At 37.2% G+C, this 26,060-nt stretch overlaps 1 protein-coding gene across 9 annotated transcripts; it reads right to left on the bottom strand.

Annotated features, from left to right (window-relative positions):
• Positions 1–1,479: 1,479 nt before the first annotated feature.
• On the bottom strand, positions 1,480–24,133 carry LOC133525655 (histone acetyltransferase Tip60). Of its 9 annotated transcripts, none has more exons than XM_061861989.1 (14): positions 24,004–24,133; positions 23,802–23,928; positions 22,632–22,763; positions 20,860–21,000; positions 19,035–19,195; positions 18,168–18,353; positions 16,941–17,024; positions 15,472–15,673; positions 13,893–14,015; positions 12,691–12,853; positions 11,541–11,649; positions 8,127–8,230; positions 4,682–4,721; positions 1,480–2,805 (listed from the first exon to the last, which is right to left on the bottom strand). In XM_061861989.1, the coding sequence occupies exons 1-13, from the start codon at positions 24,046–24,048 to the stop codon at positions 4,715–4,717; spliced, it is 1,584 nt and encodes a 527-aa protein (XP_061717973.1). In that variant the 5' UTR covers positions 24,049–24,133; the 3' UTR covers positions 1,480–2,805; positions 4,682–4,714. The 9 variants fall into 9 exon arrangements, 8 of the variants coding, with proteins under 8 accessions (XP_061717973.1, XP_061717969.1, XP_061717967.1 ...); XM_061861985.1 differs by having other exon boundaries at positions 8,127–8,218; positions 22,608–22,763; XM_061861983.1 differs by having other exon boundaries at positions 22,608–22,763.
• Between the last annotated feature and the right edge of the window lie 1,927 nt (positions 24,134–26,060).

Consider the following 26,060-nt stretch of genomic DNA (forward strand, 5'->3'; position numbering starts at 1 on the left):
CCCTTGAAATTTGAACCTATTGTGTGGGGAATAGTTTTGTTTTGTTAGAAAATTGAACGAAACAAAAGAAATTCAACTTTATTTCAATTGAATATGATTTAAATTTCATAGGTAGGACCTTGGGCCGTACGAGGTTATAAAAGAAAGTTTACATCTACTTAAAGTAAGGACGCTAAGTACGAAGAATTTCGTACCTTAACACGCCATTTCCTATCTCTATCGAACAAGTATAATTATATAGCTGTCCCGAAGATGATCCTGGCGGCCATGCCACTATGCGATCGGGACAGGCACAAAATCATGCGCGTGCGACTGAGACAGAAAAAGACGGGTCAGTGTACGAATATTTTCGTTATTAGCGTCCTTAGTTTACGAATATCAGATAATACGCCGAAAATGTAAGTCTAATAACTCTAATGTGCTCTAAAATTCTAACAAAACTTGAAGAAGGACAACCAAAGAGTGAAAACAAACCAGTTTTACTATATTGATATATTTTAATATCACAATTAGGCTTAGAACAAATATCTAGTCTTACTGCTATATGTACAAGCGCTAATACAGTCATCTTGACATACGATAAATTATACAATTGATACGCTAATTGAGTAATGACATGACAAATTTCACTTCTATTTATCCGTTAATTGCTTACAATGAATTTATTAAATACTGTTTAATATATATGCTCAATATCGAACAAACCAACAAATAGATATATAGAGAATGTGAAGAAACAGTCTGGGAAAAAAAACATGGCGTAGTTTCACTGCTGAAATATATGGCGCTGTACTTCGCCATCGCCGCTGTACACGATGACCATATTGTTAAAATGTGCCTTCCATGACTACATAAAAGAGAGGAAAGGGCAGACCATAGACTACGTGGCTGACGAACGTCCAGGACGTGAAAGAATTTGGCTTGTCTGTCGGCGATGCCGCTTCAAAGTCAAGAAAACCGATACCGCGTAACGGGATAACGCGAGGACCAAGAAGTACTTCACCATATTATTATGTTTTGTGGTACCGGATTGCCAACCGTCATGGTTTGATAACCAGGGCTCCCGCACCATGTACAGATTCGTACAGTACCATCTACAATTTGTCTTAGATATTACACATCTTAAAACAATGAATGAATCTGTGATACCAGTATGACTCTAAAACCTAAGAGCCATAACGTCAGGTGACTACCAAAACTCACTAATTTACTACCACAAGTTCATAGCTATAGTGAACCATATTAATACCGAAATAAGGTTGATTTTAGTTTAATTATTTATTAGTAGTAAAGTAAAACTCACTAATTACCACCACAAGTTTATAGCTATAGTGAACCATAATAGTACAATAGTCAAGGTCGACTTTTGTTTAATGATTTTTAGTTATTAGTTAGTTTTGGTGGTCACCTTACGATATCATAACCGTCTTGGTTTTTAAATTCTCTCATCTAGTTTAGTCAAAAGAAATAACACCAACATCCTAACAGAAATCAAGTGACTTTATTTACGATTTACATAAAAGGCATTTTGACTCTAACTAAGAATGATAAATCCCATTCCAGCAGTAACAAGAATTTTTGAAGATCATTTTAGTGTTTTTTTTATGTCTGACCATACTCCTGAGAGGGGTGAATATGAAGGTCATAGTAAACTACTTTTATTATGAAGCTAACCGCGAAATCGAAAAAAAAATAATAATAATCTGCTATTGCATAAAAAACGTTGACAAATGATTCGCCAGAATAGGGAGTATTACTGCAATGTTCTGCCGCCAGAGAGCAGCACTATCACACAAACTATAGAGTAACTTATAGATATGCCTTGAAACAGTTTTTGGGAAGTTTTCACTATGACATTGATGCATCAAGGCAGTTTATTTATAGACCTACCGCGAAACGCGACAATTGAAATTTCGTTATCTGCCTCTTTATCGCTCAAATATGCAAGAGTGATAGTGGCAGATAACGAAACTTCGATTTACGTGTTTCGCGGTAGGCCCTCAGTATGTAATAGAGGCGCCCTACGAAGAGTTTTGCGTAATATCAAATATAAGTTGTTCAGTATGACAGCGACCGTTTAATTCGCTATAGACACAAATTAGCGGCAGTGCCACGTTGTCTAGCCGAAACGGCTAAATCTATACACGTCATGGGCCCCGCTGTGTACTAACTTACCAGCATCCATAACTGATGCGCCTAGTCTGGCGAGTTTCAAGGCTAAACTCAAAAATTGGCTTATTGAGAGGCCGTTTTTGTGTCGAGGAATACTTGACCTCTAAATATATGTAGTTCAATAAATAATAATAATGTCGTAATAATTGACTTGTTAATGGAATTTATTTATTTCTCAAATGTACGAATCTTGTATATTTTCTTGTACCTTTAGGTAATTCATATTAGTTACATGACTAATATGAATTACCTAAAGGTAATCATAAAGGTAATAAGCCTGACCTGTCATTTATATTATCAATAAACTATGCGTATGAGTATGACCTACATATCCATCCCTCGCAGAAAGTATGGCCAGACATACCAAAATCACTCTGTACAGGTACTAGAACTTGATCAGATAGATACGAGTAAGCTAGTACCAAATTATTCTGTTGGCATCATGCCCATGATAAGGTACAACAAAGTTCACAGTAGGCAACGTATAATGTATTAGAACAATAAAATATTGTGCAATATATAATTGCATTGAATCATTTCAAACCCGTAGCGAAGTCAGATTAGATATATGCTAGTTGTAAGACAAATATTTACCTATTCTTCTATGAAGACTTTTGCTCCAAATTCGGCTACCTGTAATTATTTCATTTTATTATATGAGGTTCATGGTTTAGGTAATGTATTTGTTTTTATAATTATTATGATTTTTAATTACAGGTACATACATATTAAATAACTATACTTATACAAACTTAAACTAATCGTCGTCTTTAAGTGACCACTTAAGACGTACATGACTAAGAAGCAGTTGTTTTGTCTTTGATTATGGAACGCTTAGTTACTCAATAAAAGTTGAGAATAGATCAATAGACTGTGGAACGTGTACAAAAAATTGTACGCTGTGCCTCGAGAGGTTAAAAAAGTAATCTATGGGTACTTAAAGATGCCCTCATGTTATTTCTTAGAACCAAAGATTGAAATGAGTTCACACATGTTCCACGTGTGTTTTCCTTCCCCAATATAATATTTCGCCGAATTCATATTTTCTCAGAATTGTTAACATACTAACGACTTATCAGTTATTTATTAAACAAATGTAACCCTAGCCAAATCTCTGTAATGTGCTAAAAAGATATCACGAATATTTGTTTGGATTGAAGATATGAGAAAAGACGTTTTCGGCGAAAGAATATAATTGGCCGATTAACTTGTAAGATGTATGCGTAATGAAAGAAACCCAGCTGAAACAATCACAAGTATCTAAAATAACAATGGCATGAATGATTAAATATGAAAAGCGACGATAGATAAAAGCGTCTACTAGAAGAAGTATGGATACCAAGCATGATGATTTCTAAGCTAAATGTTTTAAATAAATGTGTAAACAAACATTTACATTTCAAATTTGAATGACTTTCTGTTTAGCACGTGTAGCCTTGAACAATTCACAGCAAATAGGAGTTTTAGTATACATGTTGGCGGCCGATCGTAAGATCAAGCAGATCGTAATGTTCCTGTGTAGTGTTTTGACGGTAGTCACATTTAACCAATAGGTAGGTAGGGTAGGTTCGTTAGATGGCAGATGCCCGATGGGCAAACTGACCAGAAATAGGCGCCCATCGACTTAAGGAACGAGACAAAGATTTTCACGTTTCACGATATGCCTAGGAATATCATGATGTGTCTGATCTTACGATCGGCCGCCGGCATACATACTTTTTTGTAAGTAGTATTAGAATACGTATGTATATATTTAATATACATTCACACAGATAAATAAGAAGATAAAGCGTGAAAAAAAATGCTTTTACAACGTTTATATATAGTTCACAAAGAGTGGAACAAAATTCGTGTCGATTTATTAATTAAATATTAATACGAAAAAAAATTCAATCGCATTAGGTTATTCAATCATCATTGTCTTATCACTGATATAATATTATAATAAATAAGTAACTATTACTCCAATGAGAGTAATAAATATCGGTTTATCTACCTTCACATGTGTTTATCAAAGCTTAAGATATTAGGTAGATAGTTCTAAAGACGCACCAAACTTCTCTCACTTGTGAACTTCAAATTATAATATTTATAATCAACCTGTATGAATATGTTAGTTATTACATACAAAGTCCAAAGAGTAGATTATAGCAAAAAGCAGTGGCATAATATATGATTGGATCGCAACAAGATAAATAAATGAGACCATTAAATATGACGACCGGTTTGGCCTAGTGGGTAGTGACCCTGCCTACGAAGCTGATGGTCCCGGGTTCAAATCCTGGTAAGGGCATTTATTCGTGTGATGAGTATGGATATTTGTTCCTGAGTCATGGGTGTTTTCTATGTATTTAAGTATTTATAAATATTTATATATTATATATATCGTTGTCGAAGTACCCTCAACACAAGCCTTATTGAGCTTACTGTGGGACTTAGTCAATTTGTGTAATAATGTCCTATAATATTTAAATATGTAGGTTAAATACAAAATGAACAAAATGCGTACGTGTCGGAAGCCAGAGTAATATCTCGCAGCTCCTCAAACACTGGCGACAAAGAAAAACCAAGTTTACCCTCAGAAATAAAAATTAAAGAGGTCTTGATGGATCTAGTGTCGGCACCATAAGGCCACCCCACACTAGCGTCTTTTGAGCGATGGCGTCTAGTCAGGGCTATGGAAAATGGCGTCGCTGCGCAGTGGCGCCAACGTTGCGTCGAGCAGCGCCATAGAGTAGACTAGACGCCGACGTTCAGGAGATGGGTGGCCCTTAGACAATTACTACGCGGTCGTGGATAGTATGCTGAGTTTAAATTCCAAGCTAAGGATAAACTGTAGATTTGAAATGGTACATAATATTGATTGTATTGTACAGTCCAGTTCATAAATATGTATACATTTTTTCACCTTACTGAAATGAACAATTGTATATACAGGGTGCTCGCGAGGAACCCATATAACTTTACCAGCATATAGCTGAGGTCGTAATAATTAAAAAACATTATATAAACATAGGTCGAAATTAGATTTTTAACTTTTTTAACTTTTCATACAAATTAAATAAATTATTTTTGGTTCACCAGTAACACAATGCCTTAGGACGAGCTGGCAACGTTTGTTATTGTCTCTATCTCTTTTCACTAGAACGGCAAGTAAGTCACATAGACATTTCTTGTCAAACAAATTATTTCAAACCAGAATGTACATAATGTGCAATCGGATCTCTTTACCTATGTATGATTTACTTATTTAAGGCTTGCCACACACTAGTATTTCCGCCCGCAGGATTATGATAATTATGAATATTATGATCAACCACCGGCGATTTAAATCGTAGTTGTATAGTCGACGTCAAAAATATGTTTACAATTTTTCACCTTATTTCTTTGTAATTAGGTTCAAAAGTGTAAACATATTTTCAATCTGTAAGTCAATATCTGGCAGTGTTGTCAGAACACTGTAGAAAGGGAAGAAAGAAGAGAAAGAAAAGAAAAGACTTCACGAAATGTAAACATTGCCTTTTTTCAGCGAGAATCGCCTCTTGTTGTTAGATGTAACTAAAAATAACATTTAAACTACATAAGGAGAACAACATAACTACGATTCTTATCAAAAAACTTAAATACTCTTAAAAAGCTTTTAACTTTTACGGTTGCTTTCACCACTCTTCAAGGTAAAAAAATTTCAAAGTGGGATCCTCCCTTGTCAACACATAAATTTATTCTTGTACGCATTTGTTGGTTTAGTTGAGCTGGCCAGTCTTTCAGGTTCTGAGCGGCTTCCGTGATTTTTAGGATTAGTTAAAAATATCGCACTGTGAAAATAAATGTTTTAAGTACGCATTAAAATTATTACCAGTCTATTATTGTCGATACGTAAATAATTTTAGTAATATTTTATCAATCTTCATGGATTATGATACATACTGGCCACTTGGAAATTTCCTTCGAGTGTGTTTTATAAGTACTTTAAATAATGACATCAGTCACATGAACGATGGGTGACATTGTTGGTATTGATTCTAATATCAATATGATGTCTCACGTTTATAACATTTATTTAAACAGTGCGACGAATAATAATTTTCCTAATAATTGGACAAATCGTGCGGTTTAACTTAGACGGCAGACTTTTTAATCAGTGGAAAGGAGAGTAAATTGGTTTTTGCTGCTCAGTGAAAAATGTATTAAGGATGCTGTAATAGAAAATACTGCGAGTACTAATACTGAAGCAGTATCTAGTTGAGTGGTTACGGATTCACGGATTCTACGAAGTGCACGTAGACGAACAAGCTGGTAGAATGAGAAGGGTACCTATTGCAATTCCTGACAGTGATCATACTTTTTTGTTTGTAGGGTAATAAATAAATAATCTTATTAAAATTTGTGTTACTTTATTTAGCTTTAATACAATCAAACAGTAATGGTATGGGTAATAAAAACACTTCGAACTGTTTATTTAGTTTCATGTGTAGTTTTCACGATTTAAACTGAATAGGTGTCCAATTTTTACCCGAAGTAGCAAAAACTTAGCTTCGTTGTTCTGCCATCATAAGAAATCAATCGATCATTAAGAAATATGCATTCTTATGAATAAATACTAAATAAAACTAAGACGGTTAAATTTATCAATTCTTGGGCGTTAAGTAATTTTGTTTATCAATACTTCACTAATACCATTGTTTTAGTCGTGGACTTAACAAAAGCAATGATCATTGATCATACTTTGGATTAAGTGATAGAATTTTAAGATTCTACGTATTTATTTTCAATGACACATGTCGATGATAGTGACAGGAACGAGCTTCTGCAATTTACGTCAGACAGATAATGTGATGCGGTCTTGCAACGTCGCTATCCTAAAGGTGCATTATACTGGATTTTTTCTTAAATAAAAAATATTAATTACTCGCAAACTAAGCCGAATCCAGTTTACTTTATATGACATTTTATTTTCTAAAGATGGTCAAGAACATGGTGGTAAAGTTATATGGGTTCCTCGCGAGCACCCTGTATATTTATAAACTCGACTATACCAAAAGTTTCGAAGCTAATGCAAATATCATTTAACTGATTTTTTGTTTGTACCTATAATACATTGTTTTTGTAAATATCATATTTGTTATCATCACAATCACGGTCCACGATCGCGAGTATGTGAATGGTAAATGTAATCTACGAAGAACACAACGCGAGGTCCAGATAATCAAGAATTTTGAAAGTCTAACCGGTTTTCTAAGGATATCGGCCTCAAAAGTAGCTGGGCGATTTCGCACCTTGATATATGTAATCGACAACGCGTTGATTACACATTGGTTATAAAATTCGAAGGTCTCAGATATCGACGAGCCAGGTACCCGGAGTACTGGAGCGCACAGCGGCTTTCGGGACCGATCGTACGGACCGCTTCACCAAAGTTGACGTGAATAGCATGAACTAAACGAATGAAAATCATTGCCAGAGTGACATTCTATCATGTCATGTTGGAGACAAGGATGCTTAGGACCATGAAGGATTTTAACGGTTTACTCCTAACCATATTTTAAATACTAAATAATTATGATTAAGCCTATATAGGTCCCACTGCAAGGCATAGGCGCCCATGCGCGACAGGGATTAGGCTATAGTCCCCACGCTGGCCCAATGACTTGGCTGGAAGGCTACTTGCTGGCTTCGAGCCTCGACAATAACGTACTAATGTTGTTTCGTTAAATTTTCATCCAAACTAAAATCATCTCTATTTTCTACGCTATAGGTTTAAATTTCACTGGCAAAATTGGATTAGGAGGATATAGAAGCCTCTTGATATTTATTTCATACATTAACGCCCGCTTTGGTGAATCGATATCTAAGTATATAATTTAGCCAATAATGGAACGCACCGACTAAAAAAAAAACTCTAAAATTTAGTAGTTCCTTTATATTCTATAACAAAATTACTCAATAAAACTTACCATTTGGCACGTTTCGACCAATCTTTAGGCGTCCAATGCAAGCATTTCGGGTCGATCTTCAGCGTCCGTTTCTCCATACTCTTTTCGTGTTGCTGCATAAGTTCCTGGATAAGTCGAGAGATATCAAATCGGGAATGGACTGCGTACTGGCCATCAATAAAATCGGCATGACAGAAAACAATTTCGAAAACACGTGCAAAAAAAAAAGTAAGCAGCTAGGATGACATAGACAAAGGAATACTGAATACGTAACGTAATGCAAAAATTATGACGCTGAAAATGTTACAAGCTGAAGTAAATAGCGCTTTACGGCGACATACGTTTTGTGGTACAGTCGCTGTCAGATATATCGGAGCGGTCAAGGTGCTCACAAATATCTGAACACGCACTCTAGCGCCTTGACAATAGATATGGATTATCCACCGTTAAAAAGATAGTGGGGAACGACTTCCCCATACCAATGTAGTTCCCATTTTCCTCTTTGTATATTGGCATTATGGAGAATATTTTTACGCAATGGTGGATAAAAGAAAATCAAATAAAATAAAAAATGTAAATACTCCTAGCTTTGACAATAATTTATAAAAACAAACGAAAGGGTTGTTAATTTTCACCACACCAACTGGTAAACTGGTAACTGGCCGTCTTGATTGTTCAAAAACTAATGAGAAAGTTGCGTTTTATCCACATGTGGGGCAAAGTAATCAGATGCAAATTTTGAGTCGTTTCCTTATGTTAGCTGGTAGAATTGACTTTTAAATGATGATTTTGGATGATAAATATTTAATTACTTCATTTGGATTTCATTTGGTTTTTTTTTGTGTTTCATAGTTATAATTTTCCTCGAAATGTGATGAAAAATGTTGTTTCACTCGGAGGCAAATTTTGTTTAACCCTCGTGCCTTGAAACCCTCGCAACGCTCAAGATTCCACTTCTCGAACCACTCGCTACGCTCGTGCGAAAAGTGGAATCTTGAGCGTTGCGAGGGTCTCATTCAAGCCACGAGGGTTAAACATTTTTTTCAACCCAGTGAAACACAAAATTTTTCACCACACCTTTAACTTCAACATTTATTCAGCAAATAGGCCACAAGGGCACTTTTACACGTCAACATCGAATGTCCATACAAGCAAAAACAAGCACATCAACAATTATAAAATACAATTCATTGAAAATATTAACGCAAAATAAAGTATTATTGTTTAAAGAATAAGTAAAATATTATTATTACTTAGAGATGTATAAAGTCTCTAAATGTCGAGTTAGAAAAAAACCAAAATAATAATAGTAAAAACACAAACAGATATAAAAATAAATTCTAAAATTATTTAGAGGTGTAAATATCTCTAAATGTCAGAACTAAATTATTTTTATCAAATTATCCTTAGAGATGTATAGAGTCACTAAGAGTCAAAATTCAGTATAATTAAAACATCCCTATAATGTTAACATATCTATAATGTTAATGTGTCCAGATAGGAAAATGGTGACTACGTTTGTATGGAAAGCCGTTCACGCGCATTCAACTTTCTTCGCCATCTAAATACGACAGCTATCAAATTGGCGGCTACAACATTTTGCACAACTTAACGAGTCTTAGTGTTCCTTTGTGTGGTATTGACTTACCCCCTTATTCATAAACGTGTACTAAAGTTACGATGCCGCTGGTCATCGTTTGTCCCTTTCCATTATACCAATACGTCGGAAAGGGATAAACGATGATCAGCGGCATCGTAACTTTAGTACACGTTTATGAATAAGGGGGTAATAAGTTAAGCAAGCTCAGGCACACCACAAACACCGACTTGTTATACAATTGTTGAAGACAAACATAACTAAAAGTACGAACACTAATTAATTAAGGGCAATATGGGTAAGTGTGGCTGCTGGGTAATGTTACTGGCCTTCACATGGGGGCCTGTTTACACACTGATTACTGTTTAGTGCGAGTTTATTTCATATAGTTGCCACTTGACGCGAGTAGCAATGTGCCATTAGCCGTAAAAGTGCATGGCAACTTTGTGAATGAATTCATTCATAATTTCTCCATGCAATTTCGCAGCTCACTGTGCAATATGAACTCGTAATAAACACTAATCAATGTGTATACTCGCCCCAATGTAAAGGCCAGCCACACTTACCTCACATCTAAAGGCGCAACGCACAAACACAACGAAATGTGAGTCTATAAGAAAACATAGATGGCGTAGGTGTTCTGGGCGCTTAGCAAAGATGACAAATGACAATCGTACATCGACAAACGTCGATCGAGAAGTGAAAATGTATAGAGGCAACGAAAAGTCACTTGATACAATATTATATATATAATCTTGGGGGCAATCTTACACAGATCGAACTAGGCCCAAACTAAGCAAAGCTTGTACTATGGATACTAGGCGACAATATACATACACATATACATAGAAAACACCCATGATTCAGGAACAAATATCTGTGTTCATCATACAAATAAATGCCCTGGCCGGGATTCGAACCCGGGACCATTGGCTTCATAGGCAGGGTCATTACCCAGGCCAGACCAGACCGTCAAGATTATGACCAACTCATACGTATGGCATCGTGCAACGCCATCTATGTCATCCTTCAACACTACTGGTAAATGTACTAACGTATGTCTAACTTCAACAAAAGTAAACAAGCTTCCATTATCGACTGTATTAAATTATGTCATAAGCATTTACAATAAGACACATTTTTGCGTAAGGAGTGGTAGAACGGGGCATCATTTAAATATAAATAAAATACCACTCAAAATAAAGCTCGATTTTACTGATGGCCAGTATAATTCTATTGCCGCGACCGTTTAAGAGCCAATAGAAATTAATACCTAAGTATTTTATCAATTTTGAAATAACGATTTGTGAAATAAAGATGCGAGCGTGATGGGCACCTTTGCGTCTGGAAGGACTCGGGACGGTTTGTCTGACTAGGTTTTGTATTTGTGACTTTGTTTGAGTTTAGTTTTGATTTTATTTTGTTTATAATCCATTTTGATGTATTTTTTTATTGTAAAAAAAGAAAAAAGAATATTGTATTCATTAAAAATGTGAACATTCATTTATTCTAATTTTACAAAATGATCAATTTTTGCTCTAATAGCATTCTACTAGATTTCAGGAGTAGTATTAGTTGTCACTTTTCAATCTTTTCATACATTCATGCAAAAACATAAGGTTACAAAAGCGAAAACGACAATTCACGAGTCACGACACTGGATATGTAAGGATAATGAATAGGACGCATTATTTTTCTGGATTTTAAGTAAAATTAAAGATTTGGTTCGTGCTAAATAATTCGTCTTCAGGTCTGGTAATGAACGTTTTGGAGTAGGATTCTACTATGAAGGACTCTTGAGCGGTCGCGGCAACCATACGGTGGAGGCAACACAGTACCTGATTGACAGAGATGATGTACTGGCCCTTGTAGTAGTTGATCAGGTTTAGGTTCTGGAGCGTGCTTATCACATCTTCCTTCTTAATACTGGTCAGTTCGCATATTTCACTGGAAAAATATATGTGGTTTTAGGGGGAGGAAGAAATGGTTGAAGCTCGTGCAATAAAGAGATATTATTTTTAAGGGGTAAATCGATTAGAATTCGTAATTAGGCGGGTCCACACAGAGCGAGCAGCCTCACGAGGCAATTTCCTGGTGCGGCAAACGGCCAGTGTGGTCGTTTCCCTTTCCGTCGGGCGAGCGCGAGCTTGGCCGAGCCGCTCGGTGTCGGTTGTTCGCGGCATGCTCAGAAACGCCTCAGTCGTTTGCCGTGCGCAGGTCGGGACATGTTTGTATTTTGGTGCCCGTGATAATTTTGTTCCGTACATCAAATTGGAATATAATAATAAAGATCAATGTTGCAAATTGATATGCAGCAAATACGTATTATGCTAGAGGTCAATTATACGAATAGGGGGATTAGAGCGGATTGATGAACCTACTAATAAATGATATAATCCGCAAAAGGATTTGTCAATCTTAACCACCAAATTAAGCTTAGGTTAAAGTGCTACCCCTGATTGTAGCCGGTCCGAACGTCCCCATGACACTGGCAGCGTTACCCCGTTTAATTGCCAAAGAGATCTGTTAGACCAGGTGCGAGGATCACAAGCCCTCTAAGTCCCCGACCCAATGCCCAGGCAAAACCCTTAGCCTCCGTACCCCACGATCCTGCAGTCTCCACCGCAACTGGTATGAAGTCACTGGTTCCTTCGTATGTTTTTGCTTAGCCACACACTCCACAGCTGAACCAGCAGCACTGATGGTGTCATTTACGGATGAGTCGACATCTTTTTACTCTTTGTCATGATTACGCCTGGCTAGTGGGTCTACTATTTTAGGTGGAACCGTTATGACACATTTCACTACTTAGTCAAAAGAATTATTGAGCTATTCGCTAGAGTTCTCCATTTAGCGATGTAAATCCTTCGTCATACGAATACGTATAGCAAACCAAGTTCCATTTTCATAAAGTACTTAGAAAAGTCACATAAGAAAGTGGTAATTTCTCTATTAGAGTTAACGTAGCTGAAAGCAAATGCTACTTACTTTATAGTAATGATGGGTTTCTCATTATCGCCGACTGGTTTGCTGTGCATCAGAATGTCGAGAATGGTCTGTGCCCAGTAACTCCGATACGAAAGGAGTCCTAAATCTGAGAGTGGTTTCTCTGGTGAACCCGTTTTGCCCTCAAACTTGGATAGTTCATAACCTGCGGAGATGTTAGACAAAAATTAGTTTCAGACTCAGCCTATTTAGTTAAGTAAGGTACAGAAATGCTGATCTTCAATTAATAACAAAGACGTTTTTAAGAGCAGCTAACGAAGAAGTTTTGACGACCTGTCTGGCCTATCGAATCCCAGTAAGGGCATTTATTTGTGTGATGAACACAGATATTTGTACCCGAGTCATGGGTGTTTTCTGTATATAAGTATGAATTTATCTATATGCGTATTTATATTGTCGCCTAGAGCAATGATTTTTTCAAATAAGATATGATATATATCGTGTGATGAGCACGGATATTTGTTCCCAAGTCATGGGTATTTTCTATGTATTTAAGTATTTCTAAATATTGTATATTATATATATCGTTGTCTAAGTACCCACAACACAAGCCTTATTGAGATTACTGTCGGACTTTAGTCAATTTGTGTAATAATATCCTTATAATATTTATTTATTTATTTCATATCAGCTTTCATGAATCAACCTGTTATATAGACCTTATTATTATTGATATTTCTCAATCACAGATCAAACAGGATTTTATAAGCGTTCTTCAAATTAATTATTATTTTTTATTTATTTATTTAGGCAACAAACAGTCTTATACAAAAAAAATAATAATAAGCAATGTGTTAATAGACCTTGAGTGCCCTACCTTGATAATAATATGTTTTAATCTAAAGTAGCTAGTCTAGGAGCAGTAAGCGGAAATCAAAGTTATCAGTTAGTAACAATAAAGTTATCAGTAACTTGAGTGAATCTGTATTCATTCTTCCATGTATATGTATGCACGGGCAGGTTCGTTGATACTCGTACATACATCCACACGGGGTACACAAGAATATTATATACATAAGTTAATACCTACAATGTTATAAGTACTAATATGCAGAGGTTATTACAAAGGTGTAAGTATAACTACTTTTATTAACGTTGCCTACTTAAATAAACAGTTTGTTAATGTTTATAATTTCGATCTTAAGTGAGTAATAATTTATAGCTCAGATTATATGTATACTTACTAAATTCTATTAGAAGTTTTCCATATCCTTTTCTTTGGTATGGAGGTAGAGTCAATATACAAGCTACATTGTAGTCTTCTGTACTTTCTTTCTCTTTTGAAAAATATCCTACTATGTGAAATCCTGAAAACAAAACGGAAAAGCATTGAAGAATAATATGAAAAATTGTTTGTAAGTGGTACTTATATAAAGGAGTAATAATCCAGATTCTAATAACGCGATATAAATTTTAAACATCAAGGTCGTTAGTTAGTTACCTGGACATTTTCCGCAAATCGACAACCATTGTGCCTATTTTGCGTGAGTCATCACGGTCATCACATCAAGGTGGTTTTTTGCTAGCAATTTTAGACCCTTGCACAATAAAACCATTGATATGGCATGTGTTAACGGAGTTTTCTTTTTTTCCTTTATTACACCTTTGGATGATAGGATTATGACAGTAAACTACACAAATTGGCCCTTATTCTTTAGGAAAATCAACACCAAATATAGCTGAAGTGGCCTCTCATTGGAGGAACTAGACATTAGCATAATTTAGCTTATTTGACAGTAAAGATACGCCGCCTGTCCCTGTGGCCGGCGGGTCCAGATGGGAATACACCAAAATACGTGAATGGTATTTATCAAGTACATAGTTATATTATCTGACAAGTTGTATTCTGTAACCTTTGTAAGATATTGCATTAGCAAACATTTTCCGTCATAAATTAACAAACATAATTTTAAAATATTTCATAAATACCTCTAGAGTCAAACTCCGTCATAATACTCATAATGTAGAACAGGAAGGGCTCAGTATAAAATATTTCATAAATACCTCTCGAGTCAATCTCCGTCATTAGTCATAAGGTAGAATAGGAAGGGCTCAGTATAAAATATTTCATAAATACCTCTCGAGTCAATCTCCGTCATTAGTCATAAGGTAGAATAGGAAGGGCTCAGTATAAAATATTTCATAAATACCTCTCGAGTCAATCTCCGTCATTAGTCATAAGGTAGAATAGGAAGGGCTCAGTATAAAATATTTCATAAATACCTCAAGAGTCAATCTCCGTCATTAGTCATAAGGTAGAATAGGAAGGGCTCAGTATAAAATATTTCATAAATACCTCTCGAGTCAATCTCCGTCATTAGTCATAAGGTAGAATAGGAAGGGCTCAGTATAAAATATTTCATAAATACCTCTTGAGTCAATCTCCGTCATTAGTCATAAGGTAGAATAGGAAGGGCTCAGTATAAAATATTTCATAAATACCTCTCGAGTCAATCTCCGTCATTAGTCATAAGGTAGAATAGGAAGGGCTCAGTATAAAATATTTCATAAATACCTCTCGAGTCAATCTCCGTCATTAGTCATAAGGTAGAATAGGAAGGGCTCAGTATAAAATATTTCATAAATACCTCAAGAGTCGTAGTACAAGGTCTTGTGGTCGAGAAACAACTTGGCCAAAAGGCAAAGGTTCTGCGCGTAGCGTTTGTTCTTGCGACTGTCGATCTCGAAGAAGATGCTGCCTTTGCGGTAGATCTCGGTGCCGGGAGGGTGTTTTAGCTTGAATATAATATATTTCCCACATACCTCTAGAGTCAAACTCCGTCATAACGTAGAACAGGAATGGATCCGTATCGTAATACAAGGTCTTGTGGTCGAGAAACAACTTGGCCAGCAGGCAGAGGTTCTGCGCGTAGCACTTGTTCTTCCGTCCGTCGATCTCGAAGAACGAGATGCTGCCTTTGCGGTAGATCTCGTTGCCGGGAGGGTGTTTTAGCTTGCATTTGATCTGTTGATGAATAATAAAAAAAACATGTTTTTAAAACAACTTTCTGGTACTACTATTACCAAATGTCATTGTTTGATGAAAAGTTAATTACATATTGGTATTTAAAAATCACTTTTGCTTGATTCAAAGAAAGAGCAGCCTGTTAATGTCAACTAAAAGTACCGTAAAACCACCCAACTATAGTCCAAAGCTCCCAACTATGGTCCACAAATAAACTAAATTTTTCTCGTTCAGGTGTGTATTCTACTATATTTTTGTAGTTCTAAGGCAAGGATGTTTATAAATGGAAGGTAAAACTAGGAGTAAACCAAAAGGAACATTGGTATAGATACTTAATTTCCTTTCGAACTTGTGGACCATAGTTGCAGTATTGGACTATAGTTGTGTAGGTTTACGGTATCTAAAAAGTTTTTTCACCACACCAACTGGTAAAGGCCCTCTTGGTTGTACAAAAACGAATGAGAAAGTTGCATTTTATCCACACGTGGGGCAAAGTAATCAAAGGCAAATTTTGAGTTGTTTCCTTATGTTAGCTAGTAGAACTGACTTTTAAATGATCATTTTGAATGATTCTTTTTTTATAACGTTCATTTGGATTTGATTTCATTTGATTTTTTTGGTATTTCATAGTTAGTAGTTTCCTCATGTTGGTGTGGTGAAAAATTTTGTGTTTCACTCGGAGGCAAAGTTTGTTTAACCCTCGTGAATTGAAACCCTCGCAACGCTCAAAATTCCACTTCTCGAACCACTCGCTACTCTCGTGGTTCAATTTTGGAATCTTTCGCTTGCTCGAGTATCAATATTAGCACGAGCGGTTAAACAACAACTTTGCCCCCTTTTAAAACGAATAACTACTATGGGTTCCGTATTCAAAGGGTAAAATGTGACTCTATTACTAAGACTACGCTGTCCGTCTTTCTGTCTGTCTGTCACCAGGCTGTATCGCATAAACCGTGATAGTTACAATTGAAATTTTCACAGATGATGTATTTCTGTTGCCGTTATAACAACAAATACTAAAAAGCAAAATGAAATAAATATTTAAGGGGGTTCCCATACAACAAAGGTGATTTTTTTGCCGTTTTTTGCGTAATGGTACGGAACTCTTCGTGTGGGATTCTGACTCGCACTTGGCCGGGATTTTTTCTTTGCCCGGACTTGTTCTTATTTTCTTCGAGTGGTTTGCGGGTGTCAGTTCGGCAAAGCATTAATTAGTAGCAGCGAAGCCAATTTCCATTAAACGATTATATTACAGGTAGGTACTTACCAGGTGCCTTTCCAAGCATTTCCTACTTTTCCTATATTTTAAACAGAAGTCGCATATGTATATGCAGGGGAGATTCACCATTTCCTGAAAATGAAATAATATAAATCGATCGTAAGCTCTACGTACTTAACAGGTACTACTGGATCTCCGATCTCCAGCGTCTGACACCCAGATGTCTGATGTTTTTTTTTTATAAATATTATAGAACATTATTACACAAATTGACTAAGTCCCACAGTAAGCTCAATAAGGCTTGTGTTGAGGGTATATAATATATAAATATTTATAAAGACTTAAATACATAGAAAACACCCATGACTCAGGAACAAATGTCCTTGCTCATCACACGAATAAATGCCCTTACCAGGATTTGAACCCGGGACCATCAGCTTCGTAGGCAGGGTCACTACCCACTAGGCCAAACCGGTCGTCAAATGTGTATCGCAAGTATTGCAAAGGTAATTCGATGGTTTCTATATAGACTGCGGGCCAGGCGCAAATTTCGTCAGTCATCGCCTCCCGGTAGATACTTTATCACATAATAGTTTAGATGTTATTATGAATTAAAAAAAAAATAGTCAGCCGGTTGTATCGCGGTGGAAAGTTAGTCACCTTGTAAAGTAAACATATATAAAAAAAAACTATATAAACAAACCGTGAGCCAGTTGTATCGCGGTGGACAGGCGGTCAGCTGGTCGCATAAACATGTAAAAATACGCCTGGCCATTTTATGTCAGCAAAGTACGCGTATTGCGTAAGACATTTATTGAAACAGTTTAAAAATTCTACATGCAATGTTTCATGATTTTGATATAACTAATAAAAAGTTATGGCACGTATTCTTTACATGTTGATGCAAAGAGCTGAAGATCTTTTCACCACCGCGATACAACCGGCTGACGATTTTTTTAATTCACAGTAACATCCTAAAAATTAATTACACGTCGCCCTTAACCAGCACTTCACGAGTTTTCGCCCGGTAGCCTATTGGTCATGGAAATCTATTCCTGGCTCGCGGTCTAATAAGGTCACGAGTGTAACAAAAAACTTACATGCCACTAACACGAGTAATACTACATTTTAGGCCGGTAAAACGGGTAACTAAGGTATCCGTATTAAACGGCAGGGGTCGTGTCAAACTTCTCTTTCACATCGGCGTGGTAAAAGTGAGAGGGAGAGATAAGAACTAAGTCAAATTTATTAAGCGAATGGATATTACACACGTACCTGTGGGTAGGGCGCGAAGTACCAGGGTCTGATCCGATGCTTGCCGAGCTCTATCATCTCGATGTTTTTCATGCGGGTCACCAAGTCATCATGCCCGTGAGCTACGAGAGAGCCGGACTGCCGCGGTCTGGTGGTCGGCGTGGCCGCTCCCGATGCGATAGTGTCACCTTCCTCGCCAGCTTCTGACTGTAAACAGTTTATTAGATAACATACGTAAGTTAAGTAAATTCAAGTAAAGTAATAACAAATTTTGTATAGGAGATCGAACATTTGGGCCGACGTGTTTGTCACCTTTTTCCAGTGACATGTGACAAAAAAATGTGATGGTTACGGAAAACGATGATGTTTAGCGAAATCTTCTTTTTTTTGTCACAACTAACTCCTTATTAAATAATAATAAAAAATAAACAAATATGTTTGCTAGAGGGTATATAATGAATATTACGATTGAACTACGAACACTCAATTTAGTCATATTTATAGTCAAGGAATAACTACTATAACTACCTAGACTAAAAAAATCGATAAAAAAAATTGTTTGAAAGGTGTGTCAGTAGAAATGCCAGAAAGTATTAATTTGGGTTTAGCCCGACGTCTTCGCATGAAGGTGCCCGGCAATGAAACGCGCCAAGCGCGCTCAGAACGTCGAGTACGTGCGGAATCACATATATCAGCGTCGAGCCGCATTTTGTCTAGGTCGCGAAATTAGTATGAAGATGCAAAGGCAAGACAAGACAATAGAAGGCATATATAGATATTATTCCACCCCACATCGCCCGACTTTTTAAAATTTTGTAATGATTTTGACTTTGGAGCCTAACGGCGCCTTCCTTTAGCAACGCCATATTAGATAAAAAGAATACTCGCCTCGTTGTCTATAGAGTTAGCTTTCCGCTTCCTGTTCATCTTCTTGTGCAGCGCGGCGGCCAGCACGGCCTGGCCGTTGACGAGCGGCGGCTCGGCCAGCAGCGTGGGGCTCGCGGGCCGCGACACCAGCGCCCGCGGCTCCGCCATCGGCGTGCCGGGGACTGACACAACACGTCATCATACCTTCATTACACATGTACGAACTGACGCACAAGCAGTTACAACCGCGTCACTGTCAGTTGGTGGTTAAGTCCGTACGGTCACATCCTCTTATTCATAAACGTCTATTAAAGTTGACAAGCCGCTAATAATCGTTTGTCCCTTTCCATCATACCAATACGTCGGAAAGGGATAAACGATTATTAGCGGCTTGTCAAATTTAGTAGACGTTTATGAATAAGGGGGACAGACTTTAATTGTTGATCCATTTAGGGGTCAAGCTAATTTGATTGTTAATACTAAAGGTATGAAATGTCCTTATATTGGACATTGTAACCTCTAAACCGCCCCCAGCCGCGAACAATGGCGAGAAGTCGTACGACAAGCAACATCTGCGCCTGATGTCAGCAGTTGACCACGGCGCTCTGCAAAGAGTACAGCGACAAAGAAGAAGAAATGGCTTAGCAATTGAAGTCCGTGACTGTACGACCACGCACACTAAAATCGAACTGCACGCCGCCTTTCCACGCGCCGCCGCGGTTGCAAAAGCAAGTACATATGGGCCCTTAGTTATAGTCTATGTTGTTGTGGGTCCTTATCTTGGAAATCTACCAAGCATATCAGAAGAAAGTGGTACAATATTTAATCCTACATACTGTGATATTATTGTACTCTGCTCTGGGTGACAGCACACAATAAAAACAAAAAATACTTAGTTGATCCACCAATCTTTTTAGTAATCTCATATGCAAATTAGTTCAATAAGTATCTTATCCCCTGCCCACAAAATATTATACTGTTAAACACAGGAATATATGTTTAGATCCTGACGTAGGAGACATGATAGTAGGAGCATACAAAAATTTTATATACCTATATTTGCATAAAACAAATAAGAAACAACAAAACACACACAAACCCAACTTGTTCAGTGGGTTGTTTATCCAAATATCCATAGGCTAAATGAAAAACACAGACACATTATTAGTAACATACAAAAAAATAAGAAAATGAACAGTAAAAAAGTCAATATTTATAATATGTAAAGAACTACTCAGTTTTCCTCCTATAGTAAAGTAGTATAATTTTCAATGCATGTCATGCTTAACACATTGAGAATCGCTTTCCTCAACAAAGCGAGAAAACGCTGATATCGGCTACGAGTATAGCGCTACGAAAACGTTGGCAGTGAATGTGTTAATATTCTTGCTAGACTACTGCTATTACTACATACTTATAAATTACACAAACCAAACTATTTTAGTCAAAAATATTTAATTCTTGGCTAATTCGAATTTAACCCTTTTCCAGGTTGCACCAATCTACAAGGTTTTCCCAAAAAATCCAGATATATTCCATTTAATCCAGCTTTGATGATTCATTTGAAGACAAGTAACATTTCCTGAAAGTGTAATCTTATTTGAACCTTAAATCGGAATGCTAAAGTCGAAATTCTAATGGCGCGTATGTGCTCGATAAATCGTACTATGCCTGGAAAAGGGTTAAGCTGTACTCACTCCAGTAAATAAAATTTAAAAAATACATACTAACTACTACCAAGGTTAATGTGTAAAATAGCAGCGTTAAAATATTCCTTATAGAATTATAGATAACCAATATAAACAACAACACATATTGCAAAGTTTAAGATAATGTGTGGACATACCAGGTGCATTTTTGTGAACGGAACCATTGAGCGCTTCGCCAAAATGTGTTCTTTCTGGGGCTTTGTGCTGTAACGGTGTCACACTAGCTTCTCTATTGGTATCGCTACTAGATTTCGGTATGTCATTGCAGACTCTATCATCTGCCAACAAAATATCACATTTACAGCCATAATATGACTTGCCATTTGCAAATCACACTTTAATAAATGGCACACATAAATTTGGAAAACAATAAGCCACTTATTTTGCCTGGGCACAAAGCATACAAATGTGACAATATAATGACAATTGTAACAATCATTTGGCTGTAAAGTAAATGGAAGGAATCAATCACCAATAGCAGCATGCAAAAAAAAATTACTACCTGTAATAATTTTCATGCAATAAAACCTATGGCGCCTGATTTTTGCTCCTAATTAAATCTGTTTTGATGTCTTATTAAACAGGTTGCATCAATATTTTAAGAATGCCACTGTTACTACAACAAAACCAGATCATTAGCTAATAGTTAATGAGTGCAAATATAAAAATCAATATATCTTTAGGAACAAAAGCAACGTACATTTTATAACATTTTAATAATATTTACGTACAGTCGCCATATTATATATCGGAGCGTCCAAGGTGCTCAAACATATCTGAACACGCCGTCAATGCATAAGAGTGCGTATTCAGATATTTCTGAGCACCTCGGCCACCACGATATATCTGATGGTGACTGTATAAACCAGGGGTTCCCAAAGTGTGCGCCGCGGCGCCCTGGTGCGCCGTAGAAAGTAAAGAGGGGCGCCGTGAGTTCTGTCATTATCCGAAACCACAAATATTCGCGGGTACCTATTTGAGCGCTCGCAGCGTTAAATAATATAGCGTCGTGTCACTCTTTTTAGACCGTGATTTTAAATTTACAAGGGCGCCGTTGCAAAATACTAAACTTGTAACTGCGCCGCATGTTGAAAAAGATTGGGAACCCCTGGTATAAACTATGGCTAGTTAGTTAGTTAGTGCTTCTGGGCATTTTCCGCAAGTCGACAACCTTTGTGCCTATTTTGCGTGAAACGAGGTAGCGCTACTCTAACCACCCCAGCTCCTCCACAATGCCTAGCAGGATTCAAATCCAGGATCTCCTGCTTCATAGGCAGGGTCACTACTGACTAGGCTAAGATTTGTAGAGTAACATCTAATCTAAACATATGTATAATATCATTGACGTCATAACAAAATCTGATGTGCACATTATTATTTTCAGAACTTTATATCCACGAATTCATTTTCAAGCCCAGTTAATGTTGATATCAATAGCCCAGCTTTAAATTTGCTGCATTCATCAATCTTGATGAATAATACATAATGTTACTTTATGATTTTTTTTCAAATTCCATATTAATTTAAATTGTATTTTTTTTTATTTAATGCATGTTAAATATAAGATGTAATGTTTTATAAAGATGTGTCCCGCCGAGTTTCTTGCCGGTTCCATATTGGGATACCCTCCTATGACTTAGAGGGATTTAAATCTTCTCAAATCAGAGGTGTAGGGTTAGAGCGCATAGCTTTATTTGACGACACACATTGTAATATACCTATTTGGAAAATAAACTATCTTTATCTTTATCTTGTCAGCTTAAAATTTAAGAAAAAGCATTTTTAAAATATATTTCTCAAAAGCAGGTACCAACTACAACTAATATTAACTGTGCAAAGAACCATGTACCAGTGACTTTGAAACTAAAAACAGCAAAACACATACTAATAACATGAGGCATAATGCCACCTCCTGAACCAATGTGTGTCTTCTTTGGAGTGGTGGTTCCGGCTGGCGCGGGGGCTCCATCTCTCCGAGGGAACTGCACCTTGCGAGTATCCAGCCAGGACTCGGCCACCCATTCATCAAGACGCTTGTTGACTGAAATTTTATGATTTATTATTATTATTTAGGTTTAGACAGGCAGCTGATGCTGGTACATCTAAATCAGAGTTCACTTAGCACAATTTCACTATTTATATAGTTTGTCAAGGTTGTTTTAAAATTGATTCACACTACAAGAGCTACACTTCAGAGGGTAATTTGTTCCAGGCATTTACTATTTGGTTTGCAATAAAGTTTTTGCTGATATTTGTTTTATGCTTTGTTGTTACTAGTTTAAGATAGTGTCCTCTTGTGCGCGTTTGGATTTCGAGGGAACAGGTCGCTTAGTTCTGGACAGTCGTAGTATCCATGAATTATTTTGAATGTCTCGATCAAGTCGCCATGTTCACGCCTTTTTTGTAGTGTTGTCAGGCCCAGCTTGACTTGGTTTGGTATAAAATCACATTAAAGAAAATGATTATTACACACAGTCTCATAATAAGGGGGCCCCATAGAGCCAAAACAATTTATTACCTTGGGAATACACATTAACCTTTTTGATGCCGTGTCAAACACAAAAGCTGTCACTTGGACGCAATTTCAATATAGTGTCAAAACTGAAATTGAACTTTGAGTATATGCATGTAGGTCTATCTAGGCAGACCTGTGACAGATTAATTTGTCTTCGGCGTTGAACCTATAGTGCTGATATATCCATTACTGTGTCAAAAAGGGTAAAAGAAAAGGGTATTGCAGATGTGATTTCGCCCCGGTTACATCCAATGGATTGCTAGGGTTGTCTATAAAATCCTATTCAGGAAAGATGTCATCACTTAATATAGTAATCTAACTAAAAATTACTTGAAATCATTACTCACATAATATTCATAGTATTAGGCTAGCGATTCATAATTCATAATAGTGAGACATTCTTTATATGCGTAATAATAAACTACGCAAGTTTGAATTTTAAACAAAATACAATACGGGATAATTTTAGATGTATTGAAATGTGACTTCTAGCAGAGATTTATAAACTTTTTATGGAGTGACAATGATTTTGTTTGATATCAAAACATAATAAAGATAACTTACAGTCAACATAATGCACGTAGTAGCCTCGTTGTCCACGAATCTCTTTAATGCTAATAATTTCTGCTAAAGGCCAGTCATTGCCTCCCTGCATGCGAACAGGCAATCTACAGCCTTCTACCAATGCAGCCTGGAAACAATTTTTGAGTTGATTTTTTTTGTCACAAACAAAGATAAATTATACATCATTCGAAAGTTAACTTACTGCTGAATCACAAAATGTAGTAAGGTCCTCATCGTTTTCGTTCATTATGCTAAATATTTACAATTAAATCCTAAAAAAAACAGAAGCTTGCTGTCTAAGCTACTGTCAAATCAACACTGAAACGTCATTACGTCAGTGACGTCAGTCATCAGTTGAAAGAAACACCACATATAAGGGCTCCTCTACACGATGGCCCATCGTACGCCAGTCTAAGGGACGTAGCTATGCAGTGGAATGAGATAGCAATATCACTTGCTCCCTCTAACGCATAAATGCGTCCCTTGGACTGGCCTACGCTGGGCCATCGTGTAGAGGAGCCATAACAGTCATGTCAGAAAAATGATGCCAGTACCAAAACTCAGAAAAACCCTAAATAGTTTAAAGCATGACCAGTAATATATGATCAGACTGTCACCCTATACATGAAAATAACAGCGCCCTCTTGACAATGATCATATATAATCCTGGCTACGAGATTATGTCTGTGCAACTCGCCGTTAGCAAGATGAGAACAACCGGAAATGATATGCCTGAGTGACTCTCCGGGACGCCGCATGCCCGACAAATGTTCAGAATATATTTCCGGTAGTTGTTTGTCATCATAATTCGTTATGCAATTGCACACGACGAAAATTATTATTTTTATTTTTGTCGTTCGTCTGCAATTGCACAGACAAAACCCTCGGTTTTTCCGAAGAGGGCCCCGAATCTTAACCAGTTCACCGACCCGAGCAGATCCACGTCGGGTCCCGTGAGGGCCTTGTAGAACCGCCTGGGTAGCACCTTACTCTCCCATGCCCTCTTCTTGCGGTCCGCAGTACTTAGTAACACAGATTTGTACCAGTTCTCGTTTGCCAAGGAGAGTGGCGTGAGGTTCCTGTCTAGTCACCACATCACGATGTATCCCACACTCGTTGTTAAGGAAATAACTTAGATTGCACACCTCGCGGTTGTGGAGATCTTTGGCGTTTAGGAAGCCTCGACCTCCACACTTCTGTGGGATGTACAATCTCATAACTGACGAGCGTGGGTGTAGCATACGGAGTGTGGTGAGCAGTAGCCAGACCCTCCGATCCAGGGTATCCAGCTCGGTCTGAGTCGACCTTAGTATGCCAAAGGAGTATGTGAGTAGGGGCATTACCCAGGCGTTGAAGGCGCACACTTTGTTGCCTCCTGACAAAATATTGTTAAGAACTTTTGAGAGCCGACTGAAAAAGCGTTCCTTCACCGACCATCTAATACCCTCGTCCTCAATACCCATCGACTGTGACATACCAAGGTATTTGTAGGTGGACTGGGGCGGTCATCCCCGCCTCCTGGTTAACGAAGTACTGTGGTCTACTGCCTTATACACGCGCTCAGGAAGACTCTTAAAGCTGTATCAACTTTATACAGCTCTAAGACCCTCCCCATCCATGAGTGAGGCACCGAATCATAGGCCTTCTTATAGTCAATCCAAGTGGCTGAGAAGGCCCTCCATTTCCGTTGGATTTATTGGCAAATGGTCATGTTTATGAGGAGGAGCTCTTTAGTACCACGGGATCCAACCTTACATCCATTTTGAGTGGCGGCCAAAATGTTATTAGCGACAATATGCGCGTTGATTTTTGGTCTCAAAATGGATGTAAAGAGCTTGTAAAGTGTAGGCAAGCACGTGGTGGGTCTGTAGTTCTTCGCTTCCGTAGTACAACCGGACTTATGGAGCAGGAGGGTGACACCAGTTGTTAAGGAAGGTGGGAGAGAACCAAGCGCGAGTGCGAGCATCGAAACCATTTTAGCCAGAAGTTGTGCAATCCATCCGGCCCTGGACTTTTATTATTATTATTCTTATTTTTTGTTTCATGTATATGAAAAAAATGTTACACTGCATGTACAAAACCTAGAAATAATAGAAGGCTTATTTATTTAACTATTTATTATTTAAATACATAGTTCAATCCAAAAGTTGTTTCACCGAAATGATTGGTATATAGAAGGCAGGCAACACTACACATTTTTTTCAATAATACTTTCGAAGTTTCGAAGATTCGAGATCATTCAGCCGCTTCTGACTAATA

This window comes from Cydia pomonella, chromosome 15 (assembly GCF_033807575.1).
Source record: "Cydia pomonella isolate Wapato2018A chromosome 15, ilCydPomo1, whole genome shotgun sequence".
NCBI classification, from domain to species: domain Eukaryota; kingdom Metazoa; phylum Arthropoda; class Insecta; order Lepidoptera; family Tortricidae; genus Cydia; species Cydia pomonella.